Source organism: Diabrotica undecimpunctata, chromosome 9 (genome assembly GCF_040954645.1).
Source record: "Diabrotica undecimpunctata isolate CICGRU chromosome 9, icDiaUnde3, whole genome shotgun sequence".
NCBI lineage: Eukaryota > Metazoa > Arthropoda > Insecta > Coleoptera > Chrysomelidae > Diabrotica > Diabrotica undecimpunctata.
In genome coordinates, this window is record NC_092811.1 from 61,664,656 (window position 1) to 61,687,315 (window position 22,660).

The window sequence follows — 22,660 nt, forward strand, 5'->3', positions numbered from 1 at the left end:
CGACAACTTAGATTTCCATCACGATACAGACGAAACCGTTTTGCCACAAATCCCTTCTCAAAATAATACTACAGAAATAGAAAAAAACCAGAATTAATATACGTACTTTTGCTAGAACGTGTGATAGATATGGAATACTAGATAGGCCTGCAGCGGCTTTGTTCAAGGATATGGGAATAAAAGAGACGTCTCAAAGTAGCCTAGTTTTTGACAAAAATAAAGTCAGACGGGAAAGAGTAAAGATTCGTAAGGAAATTTTAAGCAAAGATTTAGATGAAACCAATTTATTGCAAGCGCTTTATTTTGATGGAAAGACCTATTTCATTGAAACTAGTGAAGACGGGAAAAAAACATCGTTGTGTCTATAAAGAAGATCATTTATCTATTATTCAAGAACCAGGATCAAAATATGTAGGGCACGTCAAACCATTATCAGGGAAAGCTGTGGACATAGCTAAATTCATATCAGCTGTTTTTTATTAACACTTCTTGTATTAGCGACACCAGTTGACATCCGCTAAATGCACTCATTATGTTTGCATATACTCAAATGTATAGAATCAATATTAATTTACTTACTACCATAATCATGATCAATTGCATCAATTATACAAGCTTCTTGTTTGAGTGAATTTGGACTTTGCAATAATGTCCATTTGTTTCTTGCTTCCACACCTTTTTGTTTTTTCGAATTTTGTGATTTAAATTTTTTAACTTTACAGGCATTCTTCCATAAGATCATATATATTGTGACACAAAAGATCTTTTTCTGTTTAGGTGACTTCTATGCCAGATCTATAATTAAAATAAATGCAAAATGAATGTTATTTATGGATTAATTTCAACACTTTTTTCATTCCCCAAATTCATAGAATACTACTTACTTGTCATGTAAGATTTTATATTCTTAAAGCCATGATTTAATTAGACGTTCCAAATGATCTTTCAGTGTTCTTGTACTAAATTGTTTACCAGTAACTGTTAAGATCTTAAAAATTTAAAGCAGTACGGCAACGTCGACGTCACAAGACACCAGTGAGGACAACAAAAAGACAAGAACAAGAAGTCTAGAAATCATTATAATTCCAACATCTAGTGTGAAAAGAACAATTATTCAGTTTATATTTTTATGTATTCAAATTAATCATTGTGAAGTAATATGTAATTTTATATATCAATAAAAGTTAACCATTTCATAGAGTACACACTTCTGAAGTTAAAAACAAATGCTCATTCAAACCCGATAAAACAAAGAAGTATTCTATTCTTCAACAGTTAATGCACGTGTTAGTGGTGAATGGAGGTGAACAGAAGCCGATATTGAGTGAATTCAAGTAGTTCTATTCCAATTTTACGACTTTTTTATCCATTACCTTTAATGTTACTTCAATTTTAAGCTATAAATTCAATTAAACGATTTTAGTATAATATCTTACAATTTGATTATAATACTTTGGTTTTAATAATAATTTGATAAATAGTTTAAGAGTTACGTAGACTAAAGCAATAATTGTATTTTTAAGTATTAACGAAATTTACTTTATTAGATTAGAAAATGGCCGTGGATTTACGTTTACATATAAGCAAACGCGGTAGTGTTAAGCATAAATTGACAAGTTTTAAAACCTATTTTAAACCTATCTATTTAAAATTTGTAGCAGAGGATCAATTAGACATTAAAGACGTTCTAGAGGTACAATTAAGATTAACCAAATTATAAGTGCTAGAGACTGAGTTTGAAGAAATTCAATCAGAAATAGACTATGTTTGTACATATGATCATCTCGAAGCACACTTCAAGAAAGGGATGTTTTTTCAAATTCTCTAATAGACTGTTTAGCTCAGTAAGACACAGCAAATTTTAAGAAAATATGAAATAGGTTCTATGTCACACAATCTTAGTGCAATTAATGTCACTCATTCCTCCAATGAAAATGCGATTAAATTACCACCCACTAGGGATAAGTTTTTTACATTAAATTACATAAGTAGCAGTAGATCGTAAGGCATAGATGTTAATACTCCCGGTCCCCCTGACAAAGTGGGAAGGATTTTTGCTTTGCTTTCATTGGATTCTTAAAATTTTCTGAAATCTACTCACATGTTAGCTTCTAGACATAAACAAAATATTAGTCAAATTGAAAAGGAACTTTTTGAATTGAAAAATAGATTTCAACATGATCAGATTATGTTAACAGAAGTTAATAATTTATCCTATAGGATTGAAAACATCAGTAGGAGAAAAGTTGATTATAAAGACACTGACTTCGGTCCCTTTCTTGTTATGAATGAGAGCGACAAAGAAAAAGCCGGTTATTTCAATCCTATGGATATTGGTAAAATTATTCATATAATGGGTACAACTGGTATTAAAGACATCAGTATAAAAGAAATAAATAGAATCTGAGTTCAATTTAATACCTCCAACCAAGAAAATACAATCCTAAATGATACAGAATTCCTTGAGAAAGGATTTCTAGCGTATATTCCACAAAAAATGTTAACATCAAGAGGCATTATTCGAGGTGTCAGTTTGAATATTTCTATGGAAAATATAATCGAAGACTCTATATATAAAAACGGGAAAATTATTTCTGCCAGAAGACTAAATAGATGAGTTTTAAACTATGAAACCTAAGAGTAGAGAAAATATGGGAATTTCAAATAAAAGATGGCGGCCAGTTGGATGGCTGGTATGTGGCGTTGAGGCCGTAGAAGTAGCCTCTGGGGATGTGGGGGCTGATGTACAAGAAATATAAGTATGAAAGAAGTACACCCTATCGTGATAGGGTTGAAAAAAAGGGTGAGAAGTAGAAAATACGCAATATTGTTGTAATAATATTGTTGCAATGAATAATTTGCTGACAGAGTTGGTTAGGTGGCGTTGGGGCCTGTGTAGATGTACAAGAAAGCCTCCCCTGACGTCAGAGGGGGTGTGTGTTCGAAATGGTAAAGAAGAAGCGGTGAAAAGATGAGTAAAGAAAATTGTATGGTGTTATGTAGATATTTAGTAACAAAATATGATAAATGGGGAAATTAGGCAATGCAGATACGTCGTATATATTGGTCATTAGCAAGCTAAAAAGCAACGATTTAATTTTTTAGTATTAAATAAAATTTCATTTTATTCATATAAAGAAACGAATTTTTGCAATTTAAACCATCAACTAGATACGCCCACTTTCTGATAACGCGTAAAAGTATATACAGTTTTAGAATTTAGAGAAAATGATAATTTCATTTTATTCGAACGAATGTTTTGTAATTTAAAACCATCAACTGAATACACCCACATTCCGATAATGCGTTAATGTATATACAGTTTAGAATTCATATAAAGAAACGAAGGTTTTGAAATTTAAACCATCAACCAAATACACCCACAGTCCAATGGTGTGTATTTGCAAATTACTAGTTAAAAGGGGCGTAAAATTCACAAGGGATTTCCGAATTAGCTGCTATTTAAGCAGAAATCGCGGATTGCCATTTCATAGAGTTTCCGTCATTGTGAGTGTGATCAATACAACTAAAAAAGTAAGTATATATTTTTTTATTTAAATATTTGCTACTTGTGTTCAGAAGACTTTTGTCTTCTTCTTTTATGTTTAATATTATAATTTTACCTTAAAGACCTGAAATCTACCCAATAACATAGCATTTGCTGGTAAATGCTTTTTTCAAACCTTCTTGTGTATGTTCTTAAGTTATAAGTTTCGTTTGAGTCCTGGTCCACGTCTACCTGCTATTACAAGCTGTAGAAACTTGTAGGTAATGCTTGAGTCCTGGTCCACGTCTTTTGTCTTCTTCTTTTATGTTTAATCTTATAATTTTTTCCTTAAAGACCTGAGATCTACACAATAGCATAGCATTTGCTGGTAAATGATTTTTTTCCAACCTTTTCGTGTATATTCTTAAGTTACGAGTTTCGTTTGAGTCCTGGTCCACGTTTATTACATATTCTTAAGTTATGAGTTTCTTTTGAGTCCTGGTCCACGTCTACCTGCTATTACAAGCTGTAGAAACTCGTAGGTAATGCTTGAGCCTGGTCCACGTCTTTCATCTTCTTCTTTTATGTTTAATTTAATAATTTTACCTTAAAGACCTGAAATCTACACAATAGCATAGCATTTGCTGGTAAATGCTTTTTTTCAGACCTTCTTGCGTATATTCTTAAGTTACGAGTTTCGTTTGAGTCCTGGTCCACGTTTATTACATATTCTTAAGTTATGAGTTTCGTTTGAGTCCTGGTCCACGTCTACCTGCTTTTACAAGCTGTAGAAACTCGTAGGTAATGCTTGAGCCTGGTCCACGTCTTTCATCTTCTTCTTTTATGTTTAATTTAATAATTTTACCTTAAAGACCTGAAATCTACACAATAGCATAGCATTTGCTGGTACATGCTTTTTTTTAAACCTTCTTGTGTATATTTTTAAGAGTTTCGTTTGAGTCCTGGTCCACGTTTATTACATATTCTTAAGTAATGAGTTTCGTTTGAGTCCTGGTCCACGTCTACCTGCTATTACAAGCTGTAGAAACTCGTAGGTAATGCATTCTATTGTATAACTATGATTTTGTAGTTTCTTCTTTTTCATCATCATATTAATGTTTTGTCATATTTTTATGTTTTACTGTTACGATTTTACTTTAAAGACTTGAAATCTACACAATAGCGTAGTATTTGCTGGTAAATGTTTTTTTTTAGTATTTTAAGCCTTCTTGTGTATATTCTTAAGTTATGAGTTTTGTTTGCATCCTGGTCCACGTTAATCTTCTATTATAAGCTGTAGAAACTTGTACGTATATAACTATGAGTTTGTAGTTTCTGCTTGTTTGCCATTTTAATGTTTTATATTCTTTTATGTTTTACTGTTAGAATTTTAAGTCAGTTTTAGCTTTTTATCATCTTTTATGTTTTACTGTTGCAATTTTACCTCAGACCTGCAAGAGACACAGTAGCGTGGTATTTGTTGGTTTTTTTTGTCTACATTCTTAAGTTATGAGTGTCGTTTGTGTCCTAGTCCACGTCTACCTTGTATTACGAGCTGTAAAACTCGTATGTAATGTATCCTATTATATATAGCTATGATTTTGTAGCCTCGACCTCGATTTTTTATCATGTTATTGTCTTTTTTCATCTTTTTTAATGATAGAATCTACACTGTAGCAAATAAACTTATATTTAAAATTATTTCAGATGGATTTAAACAAACTTAACAAAGTTTCTGTTATCCAGAAGGAGGCAAAGCCGATTAGAAAGCTGCAGCAATTGCAAGTTGACAAACCATTTAAAATAGTAAATTCTAAAATTGTCACCACAACATTTGGACAAACGGTGCTATTAGAACTAGAGGAAACTGTGGTGTTCCTACCGAAGCGAGTTACCAAGGACTACATCCCCTATATAGAACAGTTTAAGACTGAAAAGTACGCTGTCGTCTTCAGAGGCCTGGTGAGCACGGGCAAACCAAATCCAGCAGCGTCATTTGAAATAATTGAAATTTAAGAAAAAAAGAAAACTAAGTAGATTTTTCATATTCCAAATTTTGAAAAATGAATTCTGAGGAAATTACTATACTTAGTAGTGAGATAATTAAAAAATTTGATGAAGCTGAAAAACTACTTTTTTTAAAAAAGCGTTGTTCAGATAGAGAAAGAAAAAATTATATAAAGCAAGTTAAAAAACATATGTTTATGCAATTTAGCTATTAAGGATGGCGATTTAAGTATAGGGACGCTACGAAAACTTCAAACTAATGTAGGGATCCTTAAAAGATTTCTAATTATACTTCAAAATTTAAATTCTGTTGCGGGTGGTGGGTTAAATATTAGACGTAAAAGTAAAGCAAAAGTTGTTTGGAGAAATATAGTATCAATTTTTCAAAGTAGAGTACAAATAGGAATAATTATCAATAAAGAGCATAAAGATATTTTACAGTTTTTTGCTGATGCTTTTAAACTATTTAAAAAAAAAATTGAATTCAACTTAAAAACAATGGGCATACTAAAAGTAAATACTACATTTTGTGGGAAATTTATCAAAAAAGCTGAAGATGTGGAAATTTTAGAAAGAAAATATTTTCAAACTAAAAATGAAATTATTGATGTGATTACCGATTTAAATTATTGGTTTAAGTTTTTGTTAAAGATGTTGTTTTGAACGATTTATCTGAATTTGCGGAATCTCAAAGTGGTTGGGCACTGAATAAAATTATATCTTTAGAAATAAACATTAATAAATTTGAAATGGCTAAAGGAGCCTCATCGTATATTCAATTGCATCCGAAAGTTGCTAAAAAACGAGCTTGTATTAATGTTAAGAATAACGACCAGGCTTGTTTTGCTTGGGCTATTGTATCAGCATTATATTCAGTTAACGTAAACGCTAACCAAACTAATTCATACCCTCACTACACCAAAGTCCTTAATTTAAAAGGTCTTACATTTCCAGTAACTCTAAATCAAATTCCCCTCTTTGAAAAAAATAATGAAAATATTTCTGTTAACGTTTTCGAGCTAAATGTTAAAGACGAGCATTTCAACTTTTCAGTGCTTCCTGTAAGATTAACTAAACACAAACGAGAAAAACATGTCAATTTGTTGATAGTTCAAAATAAATATTATTTTAATAATGAAGTGGACAACGTCGGACCATGGAGTGGTGGACGTGATGAAGATATAATACATTTTCACTATATTTGGATAAAAGATTTAGGTAAACTTGTCCAATCACAACTTTCTAAACACCATGGGAAAAAATTTATATGTGATAGATGTCTTAATTATTTTTATACAAAAGAAAAGTTGGATGCTCATACCATCTACTGTGAAAAGATAGATGACTGCAAAATAAGTTTCACCAAGGAACCATATGTTAAATTTAAAAATTTTGTTTACAAAGAAAAATTGTCGCTCCTAGTATATGCAGATTTTGAATCACTGCTCGTTCCTCTGCGCGTATCCCACCCAATACCATCAACGACATCAACGTATCCATATCGAAGACACACAGCGTACAGTGCTGGATTATATTTTAAGTGTAATTATGACGATAATTTATCATTTTATAAAAGCCGTGTGGGTATGGATTGTATGTCATGGTTTTCACATGAAATTGATAACTTGGCTCAATTTATTTATTCAAAATTAATAGATATTCAACCCATGAACGTTGAAGTAAGTTTAAAAGATGCTACTGAGAGATGTCACATTTGCAATAGAAAATTTTTGGAAAAGGATCATATTGTAAAAGACCATTGTCATTTGACTGGCAATTTTAGAGGTTTTGCACATAGTGGATGCAATTTAAATTATAAGAAATCATTTGTGGTTCCAATAGCCTTCCACAATATGAGTGGTTACGACTCACATTTCATAATAAAGGATTTAGCGAAAATGTACCACATTTCCATTTTATCCATCAACAAAGAAAAATATATTAGTTTCACAGTTTACCATAAAAAGACAAATATTAGTTTCCGTTTCATTGATACTTTTAGATTTATGGGGAGTTCATTAGATAGCCTAGTTTCAACTTTGAAGCCAGAAAATTTCGGAATTTTAAGAAAACAATTTCCAAATCTAGATGATGAAACTTCAAGTTGTTAACTAAAAAAGGAGTGTTCTTTTATGATTATTTAGATAAAATTGAACGGTTGGATGATACCAGTTGCCAAATAAAGAAAAATTTTACAATAAACTGAACGATGAGCATATATCAGATTTAAATTATGCTCACGCTAAATTAGTTTGGGAGAAATTTAACATGAAAACTCTTTGGGATTACAGTAATTTATACATGAAGACAGATATACTTCTTTTGGCTGTAGCTTTCGAAACTTTTAGAGACACATGCTACAAGACATATGCAATGCTTAAGTATACAGGATGTCACTTGGAAACTATACAAGATCTTGATATGCTTTTATTCTATGAACGAGGTATACGTGGAGTTATCTCACAGTGTTGTAACCGTATGGGGGAGGCTAACAACAAATACATGATGAATTACGATCCAACTAAACCTTCTAAATATCTCATGTATCTTGATGTTAACAATTTATATGGTTGGGCGATGAGTGAACCACTTCCTTATGGAGGTTTCCATTGGGATGATACAAATATCGATGTTATGTCAATACCTGACGATGCAAAAGAGGGATACATTCTTGAAGTTGATCTCTCTTACCCAGAAAACTTACATGACCACCATAAAGATTTACCGTTTTGTGTAGAACATTGCAAACTTCCTGGTTCCAAACAATCTAAACTCTTGTCTACTCTGTACAATAAAACTAACTACGTTATTCACTACAGGAACCTAAAACAGGCTATATCACATGGATTAGTTCTTACTAGAATTCATAAGGTATTGAGATTTAAGCAGATGGCTTGGTTAAAAGGTTACATTGCTCTTAATACACAATTGAGGGCTCAAGCTAAAACAAGCTTTGAGAAAAACTTATACAAACTCATAAATAACGCTGTATTCGGAAAAACTATGGAAAACAAGAGGAAGCATAGGTTGGTGAAATTAGTCAATAAATGGCAGGGGCGAATAGGTGCTCGAAATTTGATTGCTAGCCCGAAGTTTCATAGTCGCGTTATTTTCGATGAATCATTAATGGCAGTAGAATTAAAGAAAACTGAAATTATTTTCAATAAACCATTGTATGTTGGAATGGCAATCTTAGAACTGTCTAAAATCTGCATATATGAATTTCATTATGACTATATGTTACAAAAATTCCCATTAAATCAAAATAAATTGCTTTATATTGATACTGATGGACTGATTTATGAAACTGAATGTAATGATATATACGAGGAAATGATTAAGACTGATATTCATAGATTTGATACAAGCGATTATCCTCCAAAGAATCCTTGGAATATTCCTTTAGTAAACAAAAAAGTGCCTGGTCTAATGAAAGATGAGAATAACTCAAAAATCATGACTCACTTCATAGGTCTTCGTTCAAAGCAATATACATATAAAGTGGCTGGAGAGAAAGATGTTAAAAAGTCAAAAGGGGTTAAGATGAATGTTGCAAAGACTAAAATTAACTTTGATGATTATTTGAATTTTTTTTTTTTTTATTTATTTTGCTTCAATCACTTAGGGTTATTAGCATAAGAAAAATACAAAAGTGATAAAGTGATAAAGTGCTAAAGTGATAAAGACATAAATAGGCATATGCAAAATATCAATTACATAATAATGTATACAATATATATTTTAATTATTAATGTATTGTATTAAATTTTATTGAAAAGGTTTATAGTTTTCAAGAATTCTATCAAGTCAGCTACGTATTTAGATTCTCCTAAAAGTTCTTTTAATGTTTTTGCAAAGTGATGATATAGTCTTTCCACTGAGTATATTGGACACTCAATCAAAATGTGCTTCACTGTCACTTTACATTCACAAACAAAACACACTGGTTCCTCTTCTTTCTTCAACAAGTATTCATGTGTTGTAGAAGTGTGTCCTAATCTAAGACGTGTTATTAGGACTTGATGTTGTCGCTTTGAAGGCCAGAAGTTCCATGGAAGGATGGAAGATTTTATTTCTATCAATTTAGTGGTGCTTCTATTCCATTGGTTTTGCCAAACATCGTGCAATTTTGATTTTAAGTAAGGTTTTAAATCCAAATGCACCGTTAGATTTTCCACTAATGCTGCTGTATTGGTTACTGCGGACCTAGCTAGACTATCTGCCTTTTCGTTACCATCTATTCCAACGTGTGACGGTACCCAGAGGAACTCTACTGTCAAATTGTTTTGGTATATACGGTATCTGCTGCAATGTTGGATGAGAGGGATAGATCTGAGAAATTGATGTCAGACAACTAAGTGAATCAGATATTATAAGAGATTTGGGAAGTTTTTTTTCTAGAATATAGGTTAGGGCCTTATTGATGGCAAATAGTTCTGCTGTGAAAATACTTGTCTTAGGAGACAATTTATAGATGGAATGTTCATGGGATGTCACAAAGCATGCTCCTACTCCATTTATGGTCTTAGATGCGTCCGTGTATATAAAATGGAAATTTTTGTACTGTGTGAGAACATGGAGAAAGTGAGTTTTAATAAAATTTGGTATCACGTTATTTTTGTTATATGCTGTAAGTTTAAGGTTACAAAGCGGAGAGGGAACAACCCAAGGAAAACATAAATTTATTTCACAGATAGGATAAATGGGTGGTAGTTCAATATTAAAATCGAATAAGTATCTATTAGCTCGTTCATAGAAAGGTACAGGACCCCTATCTCTTTTTCGATAGACCTCCTGGAACCTGTTAGCAACAGCATGATGAAGAGCTGGATTTTTTGGGTTAGATTTTATACTCGAGACATACGATAGAGTTAAGTATTTTCTTCTTAGGTTTAAGGGTGGCTCTCCAGCTTCACAGAGTAGACTGTCCACAGGACTGGTGCAATATGCTCCTAGAGCAAGTCTAACGGCTGTACTCTGAAGAGTATCCAAAGTTTTAAGCAATGCTTGGTTTGCGGTGTTATACACAACACATCCGTAGTCCAGTTTTGATCTAATTAAAGCTCTATATAAATTTATTAGAGTTGGAAAATCTGCTCCCCAATTTTTATGTGATACAGATTTTATAATGTTTAGTCCAGCTTGGCACGATACTCTTAGCGAGTGTATATGACTTGTCCAACTTAATTTTGAGTCCAGTTGCATCCCTAGGAATTTAATTTCTTTTGTATATTCTATAGGAGAATTGTTTAAAAATAGATTTGGGAGCTTTTGTGTATTTGATTTTCGTGAAAAATGTATAGCTTTTGTTTTAGTGTTGGAAAACTGGAGCCCAATATTGTTAGACCACGATTCCACCGACTTAAGAGCTGCAGAAATACGATTATGAGCCGATAATATGTTTTTATTTCTTGCTAGAATTACCAGATCATCAGCATACAAAAAAGTTTTAATTGTGCGATTGCAGTCCGACACAACATTGTTAATAGCAATTAAAAATAGTGCTACGCTTAGATTCGAGCCCTGTGGAATTCCATTTTTCTGTAATTTAGTTTCAGACAAATGGTTATTGATTCGAACTTGGAAATATCGTTGCCGTAGAAAGTTTGAAATAAAAGCAAACATGTTACCGTGAATCTTCCAATTGTGGAGTGTGGTTAAAATATCGTAGCGCCATACTGTATCAAAAGCCTTTTTTACATCAAAGAATATGGCTAAACATTCTTGATTACATATAAATGCTTCATGAATTTCTGATTTTAATGATATTAAGTTATCTAATGTTGATCTATTTTTCCTAAATCCACTTTGTTCGGGTATAATAAGATGTTTATGTTCAATATACCACATGAGTCGATTGGCAATGATCTTTTCTAGCAACTTACACATTGCATTCGTGAGCGAGATTGGTCTATAGGATTCTGCTTCAAATTTAGGTTTACCTGGTTTGTGTATTGGAACTATGATTGACGAGTGCCATATGTGTGGGAATACCTTATTCATCCATATAAAATTGAATAGTTGCAATAATAGTTCTTGGCCTACTAGTGGTAGGTTCTGTAGAAAAAGCACAGGTATATTATCTGGTCCTGGACTAGTATTTCTAACGGAGTTAAGAGTTTCAATAAGTTCAGTCAAGCTTATAGGATTGTTTATTGGTGAAGTGTCATTGATTATTGGCATTCCTTTATTTTCTTCAAATCGTTTCTTATTTAAGAATTCTACTGAATAGTTTTCATCACTAGAAGCGGTACAATATTGATTTGCCATTATTTCAGATATATTGCATTCGGACGTAAATGTCTGATTGTCTTTTATTAAGTACTTTATAGAGTGTTGTGAATTTTTTCCAGATATACTTCTAATCATGTTCCAGATTTGACCAATTGGAGTAGATCTATTGATTTCTGAAACAAACTTTTGCCATGATTCTTGCTTGCTTTTTTTAATAATAAATCTACATTTAGCTCTTATTCTTTTAAATTCTAAATGATTTTCAGTAGTTTTATATCGTTTATATCTATTAAAAGCCGATTTAGATTCCCTTATTGCCTGTTTGTACGCATCGTTCCACCACGGTACAGGTGAATGTTTTGGATGAAAAGCTGTTTTTCCAATGGATTTATTCGCTGCATCAATGATGACTTTATTGAAAAATAATGTTTTCTCGTTAATATCTTGTTCTGAGTCTAACATTTCTCTAAGATTCATAGCTGATGAAGAAATCAATGTTGAGAACAGTGTCCAGTTGGCTTTATTTAAGGACCATTTGGTGATGTGTGTATTGTGCTTATGGTACAACAGATTGTTAACTAAGATGGGAAAGTGATCACTTCCATATAGATCAGGTAAAGTGTCCCATGATAAACTAGGTTGCAAGTTTGGTTCACAAATTGACAGATCAATTGCTGAAAACTCTCCTGTTGCAGCATTATATCGAGTATTACTGCCGTCATTAAGTAGATTTAAATTGAGATTATTTAGGATATTTTCTATTCTTCTTCCCATTTTTGTCAATTTTTTTGAGCCCCATAATGAATTATGTGCATTAAAATCTCCCAGTATAATTCGAGGTGTAGGAATCTGACATAAAAGATTAGAAATATCTGCTATACTTGGATCAGAATTAGGTGCGATGTAAAGACTACAGATGTTAACTTTTAGTGGACCTACTAAGCTTACCGCTACAGCCTCTAGATTTGTTATTAGAGGAATACTGCAATATTCATAGGAATTCTCGATAAAAATTGAAACTCCACCACTGGCATGTTCTTGATTTTGCCTAATTTTAGATACGCTTGTATAATTTCTCAAATTATGAATTTTGTTATTTTTAAAATGAGTTTCTTGTAGACAAATTATAGAAGGTGAATTTTGAGTAATTATTAATTGTAACATTTCTAAACGGGTATAATACCCGTTCAAATTCCACTGTAAAATAGACTTGAACGTGAGCTTATGTAGAAGGTTCTATGTAGGAGTCGCTATCGAGCTGAGGTTTTAGTTGTCGAGTAATTGAATTAATTATTTTAGTACATCGCGATTTCATTTTGATATAATGTGAGGATAGATCTCTTTTAACAGATTAAGTAAGCCTAATGTGTCTTCTGTATAAGTTTTAGATAGACTCAATTTATCTGGAGATCCTAAAGCATTTTCAAAAAAATCTGTTAGTTGTTCAAAATTTAATGTCGGTGTTATAAGTTTATTAGTAATAAAATCTTTTACGGGTTCCATACTGTTAGCAATAGTCTCAGAATTATCAATAGTTTTGGATTTTTTAAGTTTTTGTATTGGTTTTGTGAAATTTTCTTTAGGTTCTTGTAAAGGTGGGGATAAAATTTCATCAAGGGTGCGCTTAGCTGTTTACTTCTTTACTAGGTGTATTAATTATTTCAAGTGTATCAGTGGTATCTATTGATATGCTATTGATAGGGCATGCTAGTGTTGAGGAAGAGTTTAGGATTGATGTATGAGGTTGTGAAACATTAGGTGTTGTTGATAACTGGGTAGTTGTTATATTTGTATCTGTGCATGTAGTTTGAGAACTTGGGAATGATGTTGAGGGTGATATTTGGGATGCAGTTAATATTGGTGTAGTTAATGAAGAAGGTATAGTCGAGGATTGTAAGGAAAAGGAATTCGCTGAAGATGCTGATGTGGTCGGGACGTCATGTGGAAGAGTATTCACTACTGTATTTGTAGTAGTAGTTGGCACTGTTGTTGTTAAGTTTTGATTTGTACAGGATGGACAATTTGCAACAAAATGGTCAGATTGTTTACAATAGTAACACATCTGTTTTTCTAAAGATAAGAAAATACGATAAGATGTTTGTTCGTGGTTTATGCCAATTGAGGGAGGAATTAATGTAGCTTCTAAAGGAGAGATAAATGTATGTCTTCGAAAGTTTAGTATATGTCTATATTCTGGGTTTGTTGTACCTATTCGTAAAAAATTAATTGGAGTTAATAAATTTAGGCCTAACTTTTTAAGTTCAGATTCTATGAAAGTGTGAGGAATACTAGGGCAAACATTAGAGATCAGTAATCTTTCATTTGGTGTAATTAAGCGTCGAGCATAAATTATTTGTTGATTGATGGTTATTCTTCCGTTGTCAGCATTCATGACAGTTTCTACTAATTCTTCACTAGCTAGGTAAATACAAATACGGTGATTTGAAATTCGTGATGAAAAAATAATATATCTTGGTTCTATAATTTTTCCCAGTGCAAGTAGATATTCCTCAAGTTTGGCGTTTTCCAGAGCATTATATAAAATAGCTTGTTTCTTGGATGGGAATTTTGGAGTTGAATTGATTAACGCTGCAGAATATGAAGAAGTTTTATGTGATGTCAATAACATTTGGGGCCTCGACGCCCCTGGACTATTAACATCATCCATTTTCGTTTTTTAATGACATCAGGTAATATAAACAATATGAACTTGTTGTGGAGTAAGTATCTAATTAGATTAAAATTACTTACAGATTTTCTCCAATAAGTTCACTAATTTTTATTTATAATAACACAACACTTTAATTATTAAGTGGATATAAATAAAAGCACAAAAACTAGGTGCGATTAGACTGGTAATTAAATACGTCCAACCTCGCCAAAGCTTCAAATCGTTCTCCGATTATTTGAATTGTTTGAAACATTTTCGTGAAACTGTCGAATCAAAATCACTTTTTTATGCAACACAGCGTTGTATACAATCCAAATTACATGAAGTTTACAGTATTGAGCAAACTAAAATAGCCTTAAACCCTTTTGATGATAAACGGTACTTACTGTCGAACACTTTTGATACTTTACCATGGGGTCACTATAGTATAACACATAGGTGAATTCATTTTTCAGATTTGGAGATGGAAAGTCTACAAAATTTATGTATAAGCACTATTATCAAAAACACACATGAAATTTCAAAATTTATTAGCAGGTCGCCTTTACCATGGGTGTTAATGGAAAAAATAGTTCAACAATTTAGTAAAATTAAATGGACGCAAATTAAAATTAACCCCGTTCCTTATGAACCTTTTCAAGTTTGTGACTTTGAGAATCATGATCTAGAATTAAATATTTCACCTGCACTTCGTCAGGCAATTATAGATTGTGAGGATTTTGAATCTTTTGCACTTAATGATTACTATTGCTTATGGTTTAGGTATTATAAAATATCAAAATATAATTTGCTACTCTGTCGCACATGTTACAGAGTATTTAAATTAATTTTCTCTGAAAAACAAAAATGTCTAAAAGCTGTATCTGATAATTTTCATGTTAGTTGCTTAGCGTCAGACTTGCATTTGATATTTAGAAAAAAATCATCCTGGTGTCAAAATGGGTTTTGTGAAGTACTCTTTGAACTAAAGGATAGATATGATTGTGAGGAGGATTTACACGGAAATCATAATAAAAGAGTAAGATTCTCCAACATTTAAGATGTTAATAAAATTTAACTTTTTGCTAAAGACGATCTGTATATTTGTATATCTGTAAAATGTAAATAATAAAAAACTTTCTTGTAAAATAATTATTTACTTTTTTTTTTTTAGTTGTATTGATCATAACCACAAAAATGTTAACTCTATCAAAACGAATACGATTTTACGATTACGATTAACGAATAACGAACGAATAACGAATAAAAGACTTTTTTGTAAAATATTCTTTATTTTTATTTACCTTTTCCCAATACAAACTCCCATTTAGACATTAATTATTTATAATATAAATTTACTTTAGCTAATAAGGATTTCAGTTGTTTTATTAATCCATTATCTGGACAAGGGAACCCTAACATATTCCAATTAAAAGTACCTTTTTCAATGACACTTCTTGTAAATTCATTAAACTTGTAATAAATGTTTTGCTTTAAGAAATATATATGCCCATCAATATAATTAAATGCTGATGTAATATCATTTGGTATTCCTGGAAAAATATCACTAATACGTCCTCTTGAGATAACGCCTTTATCATTAAATTCAATAAATGAGCCATCAAAACAAACAAATTTTTTTCCGGTAATACTTCTTGCGTTATTTACTTCAGGTACCATGTTATCTGTATGAATTCTTAAGCTAGGAAATGCTGCTGCGTATATACGATTCCTACTTACACCAATTAAATCTCCATTGGTACTTTGAAAAACATGTGTTACGTTCGTAATTCCCCTTGGCAAATATCTTACAAATTGTTCAGCATTGGCGAGTATCTTTTCATTATTTAAGTCATATTTCCATATCAGATCCTTACTTACTATATACATTCGGTATGTTGGAAATGATGGGGCGTATGCTAAAAATATTAAATCTGGGTATTCTAATTCACATACATTCGTTATGGCATTTTGCATCGATTTATTACTCCTAGCTATTGTGGTTGCCTTACTCCTAGATCTTTCTGTTGTGGTTGTCTTTAAAGTTGGTGAACTGACCCTAGTAACAACAGATTGAGTTGGAATAGATGCAGATTTAGTTTTAGGTCCATATAACTCTTCTAAGCCCATTTTATCATCTTCAGATATGTTGGTAGGTAAAGCTTGATAAAACGGATACATTACAGCTTTCCTATCGCTACTATGTGATAAACCTAAAGCGTGACCAACTTCATGAAGAAGGACAGGAAAGAAATTTGTTCGACCCTCTGCTGTAGAATTCAAACTGAAATCCCATGTTAGATTGTTATTCATATGAATTTCTATGCATCCAGTTACTGGTGGAAAATAAGAATGTGCTAATACACCACTTGTAAATGTATAAGGACATGCGCTGTTACCCTGACAATTATATCGAAAATAGTGCTGCTTTGGAACGACTGTTATAGTTATATCCGGATTTGGATTTGGGACTTGCAGATAAGTAAACTTAAATTTTGATGCTTCTTCCCATATTTTAAATACTCTTTTAGCGACTTCCAAAGCTGTAGGAGTAAATTGGGGAAAATACCATTTTATATCAAATTTTTTCCATGCTGATTTTACAGCGTACGCATTGTCTCCTTGTGTACATCTTGGTTTCTGCATTAACTCCACAGTTTCTCTATTTAATTTTCCATTCACAGGTAAATTATATTTTTCTTGAAACTTTTGTAGTATTTCAGCAATATCAGTGTGTGCAGTTTCACTTGTGGTGATATAACCATATTGTTCTAACCATGATACCGCATTTGTCTCGTTAAAATTTTCACCTAAGCAAAAACTTACGATGCCAGTTACGATGAGCAGAACAACTTTATTGGTTTGCATCTCGAATGATACTGATTCAAATAAAAAGAATCAGTTTAATACAAGTAAAAGTTGACACTCTTTGACCCCACCAACTTGACTAATCTTATTTTTAATTTTAAATAAATAAAACAATAGATACATATTTTACAAGCTTTATTAAATTCTTTCAAGATCATTAGCGATGCGATCCTATGTTTACAGAAAAATATAAGTTGTCCTAACGCCACATGTTGTAAAGTATATCCTTCACGTGCAAATCTATACAACTTTTGAATGGCGTCAAAACACGTATAATTTTGATTACTAAAACTATCTCGAACAATATTAAGCGTATTATAATAAAAATTTGGAAATTCAATAGTCTCTAACATTGTCACATATGGTGTTAAAAGTTCGTTGTTTGCTTCTAAAAGGGTGTTCACTTGCATTTCTGAGAGACAAAAGTTAATGTCATGCTTGGTTATTTCGAGGAATTTGATGTTGTCGTAGATTATTTGTCGAATTCTGCAATAGTCACCGCACTGAATTTCAGCAGGATCATCAGGAAAGGTTACGTTCTCATAGAAAAAACTATTCTCATTGAGTTGGGTAATTAATTGTTCCCATTCATATGTACTGAAAGATATTTTCTGCCATGGTGATTTCCACATAATTATCGCAGGAGTGTATGTTCTGGCTGGACTTAGACCACATCCAATTTGGTATGATTCATTTAAAAACTGTGTGTACAGCAGGTAATGGATCTCGTTCTTGGCCGCTTCTTCGTACTTCTCTAGGAGTACATCCAGCTCACGGTCATAGCCTTCAAATACGATTGATGTTTCGGATGATGGTGAAAGGGTGACATCATACTCGCTGCCGCTTGAGTGTCCAGTATCTTGGGAATACATTTTGACTAGCTAACTGACTGCAACAAACTGAGAAAAGAAAAACGTGTTTCTACGTGTTTATCCTCAATTTTTCATACTTCTGTTCCCCCACCTTTTAGATGACGGCATCATTATCAATCCAACTATTATATTTTGCATCAAGGCCAAGCCATTTGACGTACATTTTTTTATCTTTGCGACGTAAAACTTTTTCAACTAAGTAAATATCAGGATTGGCTGTTTTCTGTAATTCTTCATTGTAAAAGGCTCCTTTTATCGGTGTGCCTTGCATGTCTTCGAGCATGTATGTTGCAGGGTTGGTAATATTAATTTTAGTAACTTTGAATAATTCTGTTGTCCAACTTGGAACGTACCCCTTGTCGAATAACATTTTGGTTTTGCTGATGCGTACAATGTCACCAACTTTAAATTTTCGTGGACCTGCGATTTTTAAATACCTAAACTTGTTATTTAAAATCTTCTTTTCATTGGATTTGTTCACTTGTGATGGTTTATATCCCGTTTTTGAATGCTTTGTATTGTTGTATTCAGACGTAACTTTGGGTAATATGTCAATCCACTTGTATGTACCGTGTAAGCTGAAATACTTGTATAGTTTGGATTTCAACGTTCTAATGACGCGTTCAGCTATGGCTGCTTTCATGGTAGTGAAAACAGAGTAGTGATTTATTTTATGTTTTCTCATTAAATTTTGAAACTTGTTGTTGTAAAATTCAGTCCCCTGGTCCGACTGCAGATTTTTCGGTGTTCGTTACTGTGTTTAAGTATATCCGAAAATGCTTGAGTTAGCTCTTCACCCGTTTTTGTCTTTAATGGACGAGTCCAAAGGTATTTCGAGAAACAATCGATAACAACTAAAATTAATTTAAAATTTCTATTGTTATGAGAATGAGATCGCATTTCAGCCAAGTCCATCTGCCATAAATCGTCTAAGCCTTTAATGATTGTACGTCGTCTCGGATATTTTTTTCGTGCTTGCTTATGGAGCTCGTTAACCAGTTCTATCTTCTCTTTGGAATTGGCCATGCCTACCTTCTAACGCTTTGCCTCTTTGGACTAAAGGGTTTAAATATGTGTTTAATATAGCAAGTGAGTCTTGTATTTATGTTACTGCTGCAGATAAACGTTCATCCAGCTCGAACAAAGTCTTTGACAGATCTGATACTTTATTATCTAATAAAGATCTCATATCCGATTCATCTCAAATACTTTTCTGCCATTGCTCAATATTATGAATCCTATTATCATTTATTGTTTGCATATCTAACTGTAACTCGCTTCGTAATGTATTATGGTTTTACGTTTCATCTTTTTTACATCGGACATCACTTTTCCAAAACTTTTAATCTTCTAACGCTTTAAGTCATTGTTTTCAATGAATTCTTCTATTACCTTAATACGAATTTTCAAATCTTGTGAATTAAGATCCATTGTTTTAATCTCTTTTTCTATTTCCAGAGCTTTCATCATATTTTGTGTAGTTTGGTAGGCAGCATCCGTAAGACTCTTCTCCATTTCATGTTTAAATATATTTAGATCATTTTTAAAATGATGTGTCTTTTGATAAATCAGATATTTTCAAACCAACCAATTTATTGTCATCAGCTAACCCATTAATCGATTTATTAAAACTGCTTTCAATTTTGTTAATTGAGTTCGAGATTTTTTGTTCAAGTTGAGCATCTTTTGCATTATATTCATTGTGTATCAAATTAAATATTTTTCTTAAAAAAGTTTTGACATTAACAATTTGATCATCTACGTATTTCTTATTGGAAAGATGTATACCTGCTACAGGAGGATCTCGTTTAATATCCTTATTGACTGCATGTATCTGGTTTTGTAAATCCAAAATGGATTGCTTTAAACCATCACGTAGCTTTTTAACAACTTGTTCGTTAGAACGATAATGATGACGACCAAACTTGTCAACACTCATATTGAAAATGATATCAAATAATCCAACCTAACATTAATATATATCTGCTTCACGTAATTCGGTGATAATGGCAACAATTTCGTTATTGTGGGATGTGTTTCCTGCTTCTTGGGAAGCAATCAGCAATTTTAATCTGTCACATAGTTCGTTTGGATCATCCCAATACACATATTCAATAGGATTATCATTGTAGATCAATTGAGAATCACCGACGAGCCCAGATCCTTTGGAGCTAGATGGTGAAGATAACGATGTTCGAGGAGACGTTGACGATGAACGAGTCGCTTTTGCTAAACGGGCGAGACCTTCGAAAGGTGGTCTCTTTAATGCAGTAGATCGAGTTTTTGGTGGTGATTTCTTCGTTGTTGCATCGATAGGTTTAAATAGTGGCTTAATAATATGATGATATTTTTCTCCAGTTGCACCTTTAAGACGACCTATAGCATCCAGATGAGCTCCTGTACTATTTAATAAACTTTTATAGTGTTTTAAATCATTATCATCATAATATTCTGGACTATTATAAAAAATTAGTTGGTATAAACCTGGCGTTCCCGGTACCCATCCTCCTCCCTCACTACCGTCACTGATGACTTCTACACTACCTTTGTTTTTGTTAAAGTTTATTCGCCGTTTACCTAACATCCAACCAATTTCGTCATTGTATATAGGTCCATAGTTTTTATCAATTTTATCGTCTTTCATCCAAAACTCTTTTATATATTTATGACTCATTGGAGGATATTGCTCGATATATTCATCAATAACCTCTTTTGAAACATTATTAGGATCAAAAATTTCATGTTCGTTAGCTCGATCAGTTGATACTGCTGCGCCGGCTTCTTTTTTCATCTCTTCCTCCGTTTTCACCTCTTCCTTTTTGACATGATTAAGTTTGTTATTAATAGCATGATGCAACGTTTTTGAGGATTGCGCAATATCTTTTAAAGGTTTAGCAATGGGTTTAAAGAGTTTATTTAGCGACTCATCTTGTTCTGTTCTACCTAACTTTAGTGCCAAATACTTTTTGCGAATAACCCGAGCTAAACTCTATCCGTTTTCGAGATGAGCGGCATCAAAACATAAACACGCTTATGCACGTGATAGAAATTTGAAGATGTGTTGTACAGAGTTGCAATAAGCCAGAGCGTTCATATTTTAATTAAAGCCTAAATTATGTTTAATCCTTACATTTCGTAGTACAATTTTTGTAGTTATGATAATAAATGTTGTTTTAATAATTAATAGTAATTTACAGTAAACAATTTTCTAATGTAAACAGTTGATAGTTAATCGTAAACTACTTTTTATAAAATGTTAATACTTTATATAAGTATATAAAATAAATATATGTTTTGCACTGGCGTGTAATACTGTAAACACTGCAATTGTAAGACAAGAAAGATCTACTACCTGACAGTAGCGAAAATTAAATAAAAAGGAAATATTGCAAATATAATAGAATCAAGTAACATCTACTAGCTAAGAATTACGGTTGAAAATAACCTAATACATTCGTTATGAACCAAAAACGGTCTTAAAACGTTTCAACGAAAATATAGTTAAAATTAAAAATAGCATAATAAATTTGTTGTAAACTAATGAAATGTATTTAACATGTTATAAAAGAAGAAAATAAAAATGCGAATGCACGTTTACTTGTACATAAATTCTATTCTGAAAGACTATCAGTACTACTATCATCATCAAGATTTATTATAATAGATTCCTGTTGGACTTCTATTATATTATCTAATTCCCACATTTTTGGTTCTACCTTTAATACAACATGTTGAACGCATTTTTGCCATTTTTGTAGAGTTATGTTCGCTACAGCCTCGTTAAATAAATTTTTTAAATCTGGAAACTTGTAAGTAGTGTTTTTGGCTGCAACGAAATTTTTTATATCCGCCCATACGAGTTCTATGGGATTTAACTCGCAATGATATGGAGGCAGTCGCAAAACAATTTTATTTTGGCGTTTAGCCATTTCGTCAACTATATACTGGTCATAACGTTTCTTATGTTCCTTGACAATTGCTAGTAATTGTACTTTAAGAAGCGAATCTTCGAAGGAAATATTTTTAGAACGCAGCCAGTCTATAATTTCAGCCTTTTTTGAAGCTGTCGTGGGAACTCGTTCGACTTTCCTTGAATGATAGGGGGCATTATCTAGAACAATAACGGCTTTATCCTCCAAAGTCAGTAACGTTTTTTGAAACCATTCTTTAAATGACCGTCCGTCCATTTCCTCGTGATAGTCCCCACTTTTTTTTTATTCAAACGTCCACAACGTTCCAGGCACAAATCCGTCTTCACTTCCAATGCCACACACAATAAGACGTTTACCTTTTCCTGAAAAAAATAACTTATTATAACTGTATTGAAGTACTTAACATATCAATACCTGAAGGATTTTTGAGACCCACAGACAGTCCTTCCAAAAACGCTTGTGTTGATGAAACCACTGAAGTGTCACACCATACTTTTGAACGAGTATGACCTGCATTAACCCAAGTCTCGTCCAAATAATATATTTTCCTCTTTTCGTTCCTCAACTGCCTAATTTTTTTCAAAAATTCCCTCCTCCATATCCTAATGTC

General features: G+C 32.3%; 2 protein-coding genes across 2 annotated transcripts; one reads left to right on the forward strand and one right to left on the reverse strand.

Annotated features, from left to right (window-relative positions):
* Positions 1–6,243: 6,243 nt before the first annotated feature.
* LOC140450938 (uncharacterized) lies at positions 6,244–7,605 on the forward strand. Its single transcript, XM_072544633.1, has one exon. The coding sequence runs from the start codon at positions 6,244–6,246 to the stop codon at positions 7,603–7,605; it is 1,362 nt and encodes a 453-aa protein (XP_072400734.1).
* A 14,124-nt stretch (positions 7,606–21,729) lies between these two features.
* LOC140450939 (uncharacterized) lies at positions 21,730–22,305 on the reverse strand. The gene has a single exon (XM_072544634.1). The coding sequence runs from the start codon at positions 22,303–22,305 to the stop codon at positions 21,730–21,732; it is 576 nt and encodes a 191-aa protein (XP_072400735.1).
* Between the last annotated feature and the right edge of the window lie 355 nt (positions 22,306–22,660).

What these genes read in the sequence shown, in the direction of transcription:
- LOC140450938 (XM_072544633.1), top strand. Translation starts at nt 6,244, where the DNA reads ATGGCTAAAGGAGCCTCATCGTATATTCAATTGCATCCGAAAGTTGCT.
- LOC140450939 (XM_072544634.1), bottom strand. Translation starts at nt 22,305, where the DNA reads ATGGACGGACGGTCATTTAAAGAATGGTTTCAAAAAACGTTACTGACT.